At 39.8% G+C, this 13059-nt stretch overlaps 1 protein-coding gene across 3 annotated transcripts in view; it reads left to right on the top strand.

The window, feature by feature from the left end:
• BTBD9 (BTB domain containing 9) overlaps positions 1-13059 on the top strand; it is a 610564-nt gene that overhangs the window by 48422 nt on the left and 549083 nt on the right. For 2 of the 3 annotated variants that reach the window (XM_029592918.1, XM_029592916.1), the window contains exons 6-7: positions 5312-5531; positions 12413-12532. In XM_029592918.1, the coding sequence (XP_029448778.1) occupies positions 5312-5531; positions 12413-12532 (340 nt within the window). The remainder of the gene's footprint in view (positions 1-5311; positions 5532-12412; positions 12533-13059) is intronic. The other variant, XM_029592917.1, reaches the window with a different exon arrangement.

The raw sequence follows: 13059 nt of genomic DNA, 5'->3' as shown, positions 1-13059 counted from the left end.
GTAAACATCCCGTTATGTCTTAAGTAACAAGAGTGATTAAACATTTGAAGAGAAGAAGGCGGTATAAATAGTTTAACATAAATAGTGTGTATATATATATACAGGTTTCAGGAATGCTAGAAGGTGGGCAATGGGAAGGGTGTGGGTTGGGGGGGAGTAGGGTCATGGGGGGGAGTAGTGTCAGGAGTGGGGGAGAGGGGAGTAGGGTCAGGGGGGGAGGGGGGTGTGTGGGTGGGTCCGATGGGGGAGGTGGGATGCAGTCAGGAAGGGTGAGGTGCGTTCGGGCAGGTTAAGAGTCTGGTGGGAAGGCTTTTATAAACAGCCATGTTTTGAGATGTTTTTTAAAGACTTGCGATGAGGGTTCATGATAATCCATGATAAACTGGATTAAAAAAAAACACATTTTTACAGCCTTCCTAAATTTTATATAATCTATTTCCATGCAAATTTCAAGAGGCAGAGAGTTCCATAAAATAGGTCTGATAACTGAAAGAAGGCTCCTTTGTGGATTCTAAATGTATAACAGATGGAGTATGAAGGAAACCCATCTGACAAAAATGAAGGGTTCATGAAGGGGCGTATGGAATCAACATTTTAGATAGACAAAGTGGAAAACCAAATTGAAGAGCATGAAAAGTTAAACATAAAATTTTGAATTTAATGCGATATGAAACCGGTAATCAATGGAATGATGCAAAATGAGAAATAATGATCAAATTTATGGAGACCAAAAATTACCCTTGCCTCTGTATTCTGAAGAAGTTGAAGACATTTCAGTTGATAATTAGGTAGTCCCAGAAACAGCAAATAATCCAATTTAGAGATAATAAACAATATTCCATGTGAGGTCTCACTGATAACCTGTACAATGGCATAATCACTTCCTTTTTCTACTAGTTATGCCTCTCCCTATGCACCCAAGGATCATTCCAGCACCAGCTACAACCTTGTCAAACTTATTTTGCTACATTGAAATAATTGGATTTAATTAATCCAAGGTCTCTTTCTTGTTTCATGGACAAGTGTCTCGCCCCACCTCACCTCCATTGTGTATCGCTCCCTTGAATTTCTACAGTCAAAATGCATATCTCTGCATTTCTTAACTTAGTAAATGACGGTAGATAAAAGCATTCAGTCTGGCCAAGAAATTGTATAGGATAGTAACTACCACTTCATGCAAGTTAAGCCATGGAGACATGTTCTTCCTAAAGGTATCCCATTTCTTCATTTCCAGCCTCTAGCCACTAAGGATCCGCTGTGTTTATCCCATACCCTTTTGAATTCAATTTACTGTTCTTGTCTTCACCACTTCTTTCAAGAGGGCAAGCCATGCATCCACCACCCTTTCCATGAAGAAATATTTTCTGACATTGTTCATGAGTCTGCCCTCTTGAAGTTCCATATTATGACCCCCTAGTTCTACAGCTTTCTTTCAGTCGGAAAAGTTTTGATTCTTGTGCATCATCAATGCCTTTCAGATATTTAAAAATCTGTATCCTATCTCTCATTGCATAAGTGTTTCGACGCAGACCCTCACACTATTTTAGTTGCCTTTCTCTGAGCTGCTTCTATCAGTACTCCAGGTGAGACCTCATCAAAGACCTATACAGGAGCATTGTTGCCTCATTTTTCCTATTGCTTATGCCTCTCTCTATGCAGTCTAGCATCCCCCTGGCCAGAATCACCACCTTGTCACATTGCTTTGCTACCTTCAAACACTATCACTCTGAGGACTTTCTCCTGGTTCCTGTACATCAATCTTTCACCCCCTATCATGTACAGCAACTTTGGATGACTTCATCCCAAATGCATGACTACACTTCTTGGCATTGAATCCTATCTTACTAGCTATATTGAATATCCGGTATTTTCAAATTAGGCATCTGCCATAGCTTTAGCTATGCCTTAACTTAGTTTCATATACCCTTGTTAATATATCTCAAATACATTTCATTTTTGTTTTGTTTTTGAAAGCAAATAAAAATGTCAATGTTTAAAATAGTTAAAATAGCTTTTATGCTGTATTTAAAAACCCTCTCTTAAATTTGTATTCCAAATGGCAAAAGAACACTTATCTTGAATTTTGAGTTTTGAAGAAAGCCAGCAGCTTTAAACAATGTTGTTCCCTGCCCCCAATGCAGACATTTTTTGTCGAAACGCTGGCAGTGTCGGGCATAAGAAGCAAAAACTGGCAGGGAACAACATTGTTTAAAGCTGCTGGCTTTCTTCAAAACTCAGAAATCAAGATAAGTGTTCTTTTGCCATTTGGAATACAAATTTAAGAGAGGGTTATTTTAACCATTGACATTTTTATTTGCATTTCAAAAACAAAACAAAAATGAAAAATGTTTCTGAGATATACAAGGGTATATGAACTAAGTTAAGGCATAGCCAAAGCTATGGCAGATGCCTAATTTGTAAATACCGGACATTTGATAGCGCTAGTAAGGAAGTTATCCCCTGTTTTAGTTTTTGTCTATATTTTATGAAAGGGGTGTTTATGACAAGAGGCAACTTGTGTGGACAGCATATATTGAATCCTGTCTGCCAAACCTTTCAGCATTGCCTTTGAATCCCCAATGTCTGTCATCTGCTCACTACTCTGGAGTCAAAGAATATATCTCAGACTTTATGGAAGAGCTTACGTTTGTTTTCATTCAGATAATACCTTTCAGGCACCGAGGACGTTTTTTTTAAGATGTTAGTTCATGCCATTTCTTAGGGAAAGACATTTTAATTTTTTTCCAGTTTCTAAAAAGTATTCTCTCAGTTAATAAAAGGCACATGCTATACCGCTTTCTTTTATATTTCCTTTGTAATCCCCAACTAAGATATCTGAGAATTCACTCTGCTCTTACCCATCTATAAAACGGAAGACCTAATGCCATAGCCAAATCATATACAGATACATACCAGGAAGTCCATAATCTCTTCACCATTTGAAAAAGCCAAAAGAATCTGATTGACCTTGACAAGTGTCTAGTGCATTTCAGTCCCAAACTCAGAAAACAAAATAACATAATAAAAAGTAGCTTTCTTCCTCTTCAGATGTACGGTATTGAGTTTTAGCAATATGTACCCTGAGAGAAGTATTTAGAGTTATATTAGCAAGTTGCAGTTAAGTTTTAGTAAAAAGCATGAAGTTGAATTGCTGGTATTGAATAGTATGTAATAATTAATGGATTGATTATTATAATTAAGAAAGCCATATGATGATTGGAGGGAAGTTTTAATGTTCTCTTTTTGTCATGGAATACCCCTTAGATCATTATAGCTCAGCGTTTATCAAAGCAAAAGTCAGCATCTGCTTAGTTCGCTTCTGTTGATACCTTATGAGTTGCTACCACATCCTTTCTAAAATTGTTACAATAAAATACATCAATGCCATTTTGTGAAGCTGCCTTATTAGAGGCTGATTTCACATATTCCTTCAATGTATTGTTAATAATGGGGAGAGAGTCTTGTATTTCCCTTCTACTCCCAGAAAATATAAAATTGTTTCTCCATCTCAATTCTTATGTCTCTTGTGTGTTGTTGTTTGGTAACAAATGAGTATCTCTTACATGAAATACAATGAAATTATCCACATGGTTGAGGCCTTTATATTTTCATTGAAAGCTGCTGTTTTACTATAGAACCTTCAAAAAAAGCATTTTATGGTGATCTCATTGCACATGCGTCTGAGTCTTCGTGTTTGAGTGAGTGATGTGCTTAGTGACCTCACAGAGAACATTTTGGGAATATTCTACAGCAGAATACATAAAAGTAACTGCTGTGCAGTCACAGAGCATGTGCAGTAAATCCTGGTCATAATTTCATGACTAGCAAAACCTTTAAAAATGACTTGGAAATGTATGTGTTCAGGAAAGAAACCTTTTTGTGGTCTTTCAGTCTCTATTAGTACCCATTAATATCCTTATTTTGTAAGCTAACGCTACAAGGATCAGCAGTTTACTAGAAGGTCGATGTTCAACTGCAGAGCGGCTAGTTAAGCTAGCTGGTTATAGCTTGTGTGGCTAACTCGGCTCTACCTGGAGTGCCCCCGACTTCGAGGGCTAGAATTTATCCTCATACAGCGAGGAGGCTTTTGAATATCGACCTGTAGATTAACCCAACTTTCTAGGAATTCATGAAAGTTTATTAATAAAGCAGATATAATCAATGGAAGAAATAAACGCCATCTCACCTGAGAGCATATTTTCCCGAATCAGTTTTCCTGGATTGTTCACAAGCTCTGGGGTTGTACAGACTTACACATTAGTTTCTTGAACTTTAGTGTACATTATCACACCATGGCCTCTCATGTGATGGCTTTCTGCAGTCTAGAATGACACATACCATGGTCTTCTATATGACATACTTGGCCTCATATAGTGTATAGGTGACACAGTGGCTTGATAGAAATTTACATGTGATTGAGTTTTTAATAAAAATAATTTTAGTTTTTATGTAGTGGTTATTGAGGGTGCCTTATAGTTATACATGCAGTATAAGCAGTGCATAAATGAATGGAAAATGAATCATAAGCATCAAAGTGAAATGAACAAGAAACTGATGTAGTTTGTGTGAAGGCTTCCCCATAATGCTGGCTAGGGAGGCTTATGGATTGTGCATAAGTCTGACCCCCAAAATTAGAAAAGGGCAAGATAACGTTACTGTCTCCTTTCAGACCCATCTGGTCTGCTCACAATTCAATTTTATGACCATTTTGTTTTTAATTGCTAGTTCTTTATTTAACCAACATGTTCATTTACTTGCATTGATTTATCACCCATCTAGAACTCTGGGTGATGTGCAATTAACATATCATTCAAATGATGAATACTATCTTACATTAATATACAAATATAAAAAAAACACAATGATCTCATACATATTCTAAATGCATAGCATGGAAAAATAATAATTTAATTCCCTGAATTTATAGAATAGAAGCTTTAGATTCCGTAAATTGCTCTCTGGCTCTAAACAGATGTTCAAAGCTGGAGAACATATATGTTTGAAAAATGGGAAAATAATGGTTTACGTAGTATATAGATACATTAATTTCTTAGTCTGTGAATACTGTGCTGTTTGTGTATGTATATAGCATATTCATACACACATTTTGGCATATGCTCTGATGCATATGCCTTATGCCATTATATTTTTTTTTTTGCAGCATATGTTTAATTCTCCTCGTCTAGTTCTGTACCATTTACCGTATCTATTTCCTATGGCATCTGTTTTCTTCTTTTGCAGGACCATTTTATATTTCTACCACTTAATACCTTTTCTTTATTCCTTCTCTTTTCTTTATCTCTTTCTGCAGTACCAGAAGAGAATATTGCAACCATGAAGTATGGAGCTCAGGTGGTAAAAGGGGAACTGAAATCTGCATTATTAGATGGGGACACACAAAATTATGATTTGGATCATGGTTTCTCTCGACATCCAATTGATGATGACTGTCGTTCTGGCATTGAAGTGAAACTTGGTCAGCCATCAATAATCAATCACATACGAATACTGCTATGGGACCGTGATAGCCGGTAAGTGACAGTAACAGTGTGTTTTGTTGTCCTACAAGCATGCACAAATTTTTTTTCTGCAAGTTCTGGTACTCATTAGATAGTAGTTTGGGATTTATTGGCACGCTAGCATCTAGATCACACTGTGCCAAATGTGGGTAAAACATTTTTTAAGTGTATGGTTGAACCAAGTATGAGAACAATTACAATTATCCAAATGCATTTAGATTATAATGACTAAAATTTCACAAATTATTTAATAGCCAGTAGGTGCTACATCCGCTGCACCCAAGCCAAGATAAAGGAGGATGGCTGGGTCAGGTGGCAACAAACTGTAAAACCATATTGCCAAATCATGACTGTACCTAGCAAAATGGCCTCTGTTCCCCCCAACAGCCTTTACATGTGCAAAGAATCAAGGCGTTTTCTTCCTTGGACACTGTAGAGGGTGCAGACTCAGGTGCTGGTAATGTCGTGTGCACAGAATTATTATATGGATAGGAAAATGTTAAGGAAGATCCGAGTAGCAACATGGAATTATGTGCATATGCTGAGAAGGAGAAGAGCATAAGCAGCTTGCATCCAAGAGACAAGATGGGCAGTCAGCAGAGTAAGAGAGAGACTAGGAGAATGGGCGACTGAATGGTAGACGAAATTTAATGTGGAAAAGTGCAGGGTGATGCACATAGGGAAAAATAATCCCAGCTACAGGTGCACAATGCTAGATTCTGTACTGAGAGTCACTGCCCAGGAAAAGGACCTTGGAGTCCTTATGGACAATGTTAAAATCCTCACATCAGTGTGTGCCATCGGTAAAAAAAAAGCAAATAGAATATAAGGAATGATCTGAAAAGGAATGGGGAAACAAAATGTAAAATATCATGCTGCCTCTGTATCAAGCCATGGTGTGATCACGCTTTGAGGATTGGGTGCAGTTTCGGTAGCTCCATCTCAAAGAAGACGTAGTGGACCTGTAGCTGTGGGGAAGCTGCCTCCTCCCCCTCGCCTTCCTTCTCTAGGGGGTACTGGCCGCGTTACAGAAACTTACCACTTATTACCTTGTATGTGATCCCAAAAATCTTAGAAAGGACACGTGATTGTCTTAGAATTGAGCTGCTTTATTTTCAGACACTTCAGATTTAGCAGTTATAATAAGATCAACGCATGCCTCTAACATCCTTAACTCAGCCCAGGTTTATACTGAGTAAAGCTCTGCATCATTGGTTCACTTAGCATATCAGAGACATCAACTTGCTCTGGATATATTAATTAATAAACATAACGAACCATCAATTTTCAGCCTTATAAGAGGTCCAGTTTGAGATCCATGGGAGACGCTGGGGCTCACAGAGGACATCCCTGGAGCGCTAGCACACTTTGAAGTCTCAGCCATGGTGCAGCAGGCTGGAGAATTCGGGCAGGCTGAAGTAGGTCTGTTGGCTTTAGAGAGGGGTAAACAGCAATAGCTTGGGCATTGTCTTCGGATGTTAACAAGTCTTTCTCCACTGCTGCTTTTAATAGTCAGGGCATGAATATGCAAAAGTTCATGCATAATCATGATCATAAACCCTCCACACATCCCTCCGAAACGATCCCCTCTAAACTCCTACTTTCTATTCACAATGTGATCGCCAAACCCCTCTCGAATATCCTTAACTGCTCCCTAGAGCATGGCATTGTCCCAGACTTTCTGAAACAAGCCATAGTGAAACCCTTACTCAAAAAATCCAACCTTGACCCCACCATCCTCTCTAATTACAGACCTGTGTCCAACCTACCCCTCCTAGCTAAAGTTATTGAAAAGCTAGTGAACTCACGCCTCTCCGATCACCTTGAGCAGAATAACATCCTCCCTCCTACCCAATATGGTTTCAGGAAGCACTTAAGTACTGAAACACTTCTCCTCTCCCTACACGATACCCTTATCAAAGGAACCGACTCAGGGTCATCCTACCTTATTGCGTTACTTGACATATCAGCTGCGTTTGACACTGTTAATCATGATGTCCTACTCAACATACTTAGAAATATTGGGATTACTGGCAAAGCCATTGATTGGATTCAATCATATCTTCAAAATCATACTTTCACTGTCACTATGGACAATAACCAATCTGATCCCATCAGTCTCCCCCAAGGTGTTCCCCAGGGTTCCTCTCTCTCTTCTACTCTGTTTAATATATACATGCTTCCCCTCACTATGCTTCTTACTAACCTACACAACAAACATTTTATTTATGCTGATGATGTACAAATCATCTTCCCTTTCTCAGACACCATCCAAACCGCTCTACACAGCTGGAAATCCTGTCTTTCCTCTATCAACCAACTCCTAAAGGACATGCATCTAGCTCTTAACTCAAACAAAACTGAGCTTTTAATCATATCCAATAAGCAACCGCTCCCAGACATCCCTCCTGCCTTCTCTGCCACCAACTTCCCATCACACACTCGCAACCTAGGAGTCATTATTGATAATCACCTCTCATTCAAACCATTCATCAAATCCATCTTAAAGGATTGCTACTTTAAACTGCAAACAATAAAGAAACTCAGACCCTTACTACATTTCAATGATTTCCGTACTGTCCTCCAAGCTATTATTTTATCGAAGATTGACTATTGTAATGCGCTCTTACTTGGCATTCCTGCAATACACACTAGACCTCTCCAACTCTTACAAAACGCCGCCGCTCGGATATTGACAAACACAAAGAAAAGAGATCACATCACCCCCACACTTATTCAATTACACTGGCTCCCTATACAGTCACGAATTCTTTATAAAACTCTCTCGATCATACACAAGAGTCTAGTTAACTCCAACCTCAACTGGATTAACCCCCCCTTCTTACCCCTTACCTCCAAGAGACCCACCCGCCCTGCACTCCAAGGAACACTCCATGCCCAATCTATCAAACCTTTTAAACTCTCCTCCACCATGAACAGAGCTTTTTCCCTTGCCGGCCCCACCATATGGAACTCACTGCCACATGATATTCGCATTGAGACCTATACCCCTGCCTTCAAAAAGAAACTTAAAACCTGGCTCTTCCAGCAAGCCTACTCCATCTCACCCCCCATTACTTAATTGCCCCTTACGAATGTTTTTCTGATATCCTGGTATGAACGCCTTTTTGCCTGCTGATTTGGTACTGTGCAATAATCTGTATATAGGTTCTGTTATAGCTCAATCCCTTAGCATATACCCTTAGCATTCCCTCCTTGATGTTTGTATTTCATGTAAGGGCTCCTCCCAACTATTTTTATATGTTACCTAGTTACTATATTATCTGTTATTTGTAAGGGCTCTGCCCAATGGTTTTTTGTTCACTGTAAACCGATGCGATGTGCGAATGGTCATCGGTATATAAGAAATGTTAAATAAATAAATAAATAAATAATCAATCACAGCACAAAAATGAGTCTCTTGTTCATTAGATTGCTGTCCTCCCTTTCCCATTTGGGGGAAGGGGGGTGTCTCTGCCTCTGTCTGGCATCTCCGGACTAGGGTCAGATCTCAGTCCTGGAACCTCTTGACCCACGAGCTGCCCTGTGGTGTCAGAGCTTTTCTGTGAGGTCAACCTATCTGATAAACCCTCCTTCTTGGATTAGTTGTCTTTTTGTTTTAAGGCAGGTTTTGGGACTTGTCCCTGATACATATCTGGGTGGTTTTTCAGCTTGTTTATGGAAAAAGATAGTCAGACCTTAGAGGGGTCTCAGTACACATCCTGCTGGCAGAACAAATAGCTCAGCCTTGAATCGCTTCCCCAGGTCAAAGTTCATCACCTCTGGATTCCTAAACTGGAATACAGATCTGTGTCCAAATTGAGATCAGAATTCATATTTTGCTGCTTAAGGTTAAATCTCTGGTATCTCCTACAGAACTAGAAAAGATGCAGAGGGAGGGCAACAAGAATGATAAAGGGGATGGAACAGCTCTCCTATGATGAGAGGTTAAGTAGGTTAGGGTTCTTTATCTTGGAAAAGAGACAGCTGAGAGGGAACATGCTAGAAGTTTATATAATACCTACAGTACCTGAATGTAATCCACTTTGAAACGCTGAAAAAAGTGTGAAAAGCGGAATATAAATCTAAATAAATAATTTAAGAAACAGAAATACTGTCTGGTGATGAACCGAAGCAGAAATGAGCTGAGTCACGGAGATCACCGTTTCTGAACAGAGTAAGGAACTGCAAGGTAGTGCTGAGTAAGTGCCTTGCCTGGACAGCACTAGCTGCTGGTAGAGGGAGCTAAGAGGAGCAAACAAAACTGGAGACAGAGAGGAAAATAGAGTGGGGGCCACCTGCAGAACAGAAAGGAAAACCTTTCACCGAATGAGCGGCCAAAAGTACTGCCAACGAGATGTGGAATAAAATGGCAGAAGAAGGACTGCAGCGGCCAGATGTGCACTTGGGTGCCTGTAAAGGAGGAAGTCGCCCAGAAAGAGATGCGGTGGAACAAAAAATATGCAAAAAGCAGCAAAGGACTAGAAAATCAAGTTAAAGTAGCTGTAGAAAAGAACACAGTGAACATCTGGAGGAGTTTGTGATAGCAAAGAAGCATGCAAACATTACCCAGGCGATGGGGCGTTTGTCCGAAGGCATTTATGGTAAATACCAGAAGGGGATAAGTAATGGACAAGTGAGAAGAATTTCTCAGTGCAAAGGACATTTCTAGAAGGAAGGGTTTGTTGTCTGAAACTGAAAGGAAGCAGATTGGAGAGTACTGTAATATGGTGGACACATATAAAGCAGTCTTCTGCTTGAACGGTAGTGAAGCTGACGTGAGCAGAGTTCAAGCGGGTAGCGATCCAGCAGGGCCTGCAGTACGGCAACAGGAGAGGAAGAGGAGCAGATCACACGATCCTTCTGCACGTTATCTGTGTTTTGGTTTTAATTGTTTTCATTTGGCAAAGAATTAGGGCCACCACTTACTTTTGTAAATAGAAATAAATTGCTGTGTAACAGTTATGCATTAAAGGGCAGAAGTGCCCGGAAAAGTGGAATATAAATCATAGAAAGCAACACACTGTAAGAAGCCGCTAAGTGTATCATTACAAAAGCAGCAGAGGGTCCTTTTTGGATACTGTAATTATGTGTCTTTATTAATGAGTGAAGAAAAGAATCAATATTGTGCTGGCAAGTTAAGAGTAATGAACAATGAATTCTCTTTTGTTGTGGTGGTGCTGTTTTTCCTTGGGGAACGTCCAGATGAAAGACACATAGCAGAACAATTCTAAGGTGGGAAATGGTCCTCTCTAAAGACGTGAAGGCTAGGGACTCCCTTCCAGAAGCTAATTTTCTCCAGTTTACTGCTGAAATTGTAACCAGCTTGTAAAACGTTGCTTCAGTGAGAGGAGAGGACTTGGTCAAGGTTTGTAGCCGAAGTCAATCAAAAGCTGTTTTATAGCCTGAAATAAGCTGACCTCCCCAGGTCACTCCTGTAAGTGCCAGATTGCTGAATCCATTTCCTCCTTGTGGGAGACACTGCGAGTCAGGTGTACAAAGTACGCTGCCCTAGACACAGAGTGGAAGCAACCTCTTCATACATCGTCTCAGCACTGCAGCCCAGGCTTAGGGTGAAGGGAAGGGATAATGTGATTTTATGGAGTTTATTTTATATGGCGAGCAACAGCGGCGTCTCTCTAGGATCTGTGAGAGGGAAGGCTAACTGATTTCAGTGTCTGAATTTGCTAAGTGAATCTTTATTAAATTGTTACAGTGATTACTCTTGTCACTTATGTTTACCAAATAATTTGCAATTTTTATTTAGATATCTTGTGACAATCTGTGATTAAATGTAGGTCTGCCTCATCAGTGCTCTTCCAAGATTCTCAAGATAAGTAAAACTCTAAATCATTGAATAATACATCTCTCTGCGTTTAATATTATCTACTTATATGTTGCTCACAAATGTCTGTCCGGCACTTCGATATGGAAGTAAGGTCTGGATTTTAGAATATATAGAAAATGTAGTTAGTTTTGGCCTGGGAAAATATCTTGTGCATATTCATTGTGGATATCCTGAAAAGCAGACCTGTCTGTGACACTAGAGGACCTAAGTTGCCCACCCCTGGCTTAAACGTTACGTTTGAGCCTTTTCATTCATCTGTGTGCACACTGTCTTGCCTGCCACTTCAAGGATAAGAGCAGCAGTGGTGATTATAAAATCATGTACTTACAAACCAACACGAATACCACATCTATTGCAGCAAATCTTTCAACAAAATGTTAATGGCACCAATCATATTTAGATCAAGAAGGACCCTTAACAGTTTCCTTGCCTTTGTGTCAGTGAGTGCTAGGTACTTTTTGCTTTAGAATTAATTGGTCGAATTCCCTGTTACCTTCGTGCAGTTAATCCACATCAAAATGGAAATAAATTATGCCGGATGGCTTTGTCTCTCTCTCCGTTAATCCGTCGGGCTTTTTTTGTGCACTTCTAGTTGGAGTTGAGATGTAAAAGTCGATATACAAACAAATGATCGTAAACTATCTTCGCTGGGAATGAAACTGCAAAGTTAGATTTGATAAGTGAATCCCTGGAATTAAAGTTATTTTTCCTAATAAGTGCAGTTTGTGCAGGGAGACTGGTACATCCCATAGTGCCCTTCTGTTTTGCTTCACTTAGGATCTGGAAGTGAACCTGATGCTAGCTGAATGTATTACCGCTTATTTACATTTGTTTTCTGAGAGCTGATTCGGGGCAGCAGCATTTTGTATGATGGTAAGGTTCTGGGTGAGTCCATCCATTGCCGGGGAATAAGAGCTGTGCTCCCCTGCTTCTTCACACACACACACACACACACACACACACACACACACACACACACGTGCACTCACAGACGTTCTTTATTCCTTTTGTCATAGTAGCTAAGTGCTTGTTTTGTCATGCACAGGTCTTACTCGTATTACATTGAAGTGTCCATGGATGAATTGGACTGGATCCGGGTGATTGATCACTCAAAATACCTGTGTCGTTCCTGGCAGAAGCTTTATTTTCCTGCTCGAGTCTGCAGGTTAGTTCTTGTTTATTCCCTGCCACTTGAATGAATCAGAAAATCATTTGGAGCCATCAGGAAAATGGCTCATGTATTTTTTTTTTTTTTCTTTTTAAGAGAAAATGTTGTGCAAGTTGTTTGGGGAGAGCAGGTCATAAAAAGCCTTCCAATATTTCTAGCTTTTTGAAAAGGAAAAAAAATGATGGACTTATGGAGTGTTTGCACTGACAATGAGAAATGCATGTGGCACTCTTATTAAACTGGCAGATGTAAATTGCATGGATATTATATTCAGTAAAGAAGAATAAAGGTTTGACAGACTGTTTTGGTTTGGTGTTTTGACCCAGCAGTTTCCCCCCCTGTTCCTTTGCATTTCCAGCTCAGTCAGTAGCAGGTATGGGATCTGCTGCCATGAGCTTTCATTCCCAATTACCTGGGGATTTTTCCCTTATTTTCTATCCCCTTCCAACAAAGTAGTCATTACAGTGAAAGTCCTGGGCTGGGGGGCGCCATGTGGAATCCTGCAATACATCTACTGGGTGTGA

Source organism: Rhinatrema bivittatum, chromosome 3, assembly GCF_901001135.1.
Source record: "Rhinatrema bivittatum chromosome 3, aRhiBiv1.1, whole genome shotgun sequence".
NCBI classification, from domain to species: domain Eukaryota; kingdom Metazoa; phylum Chordata; class Amphibia; order Gymnophiona; family Rhinatrematidae; genus Rhinatrema; species Rhinatrema bivittatum.
Note: the sequence above shows the minus strand (reverse complement) of the source record. Positions and strands in the feature narration are given on the sequence as shown.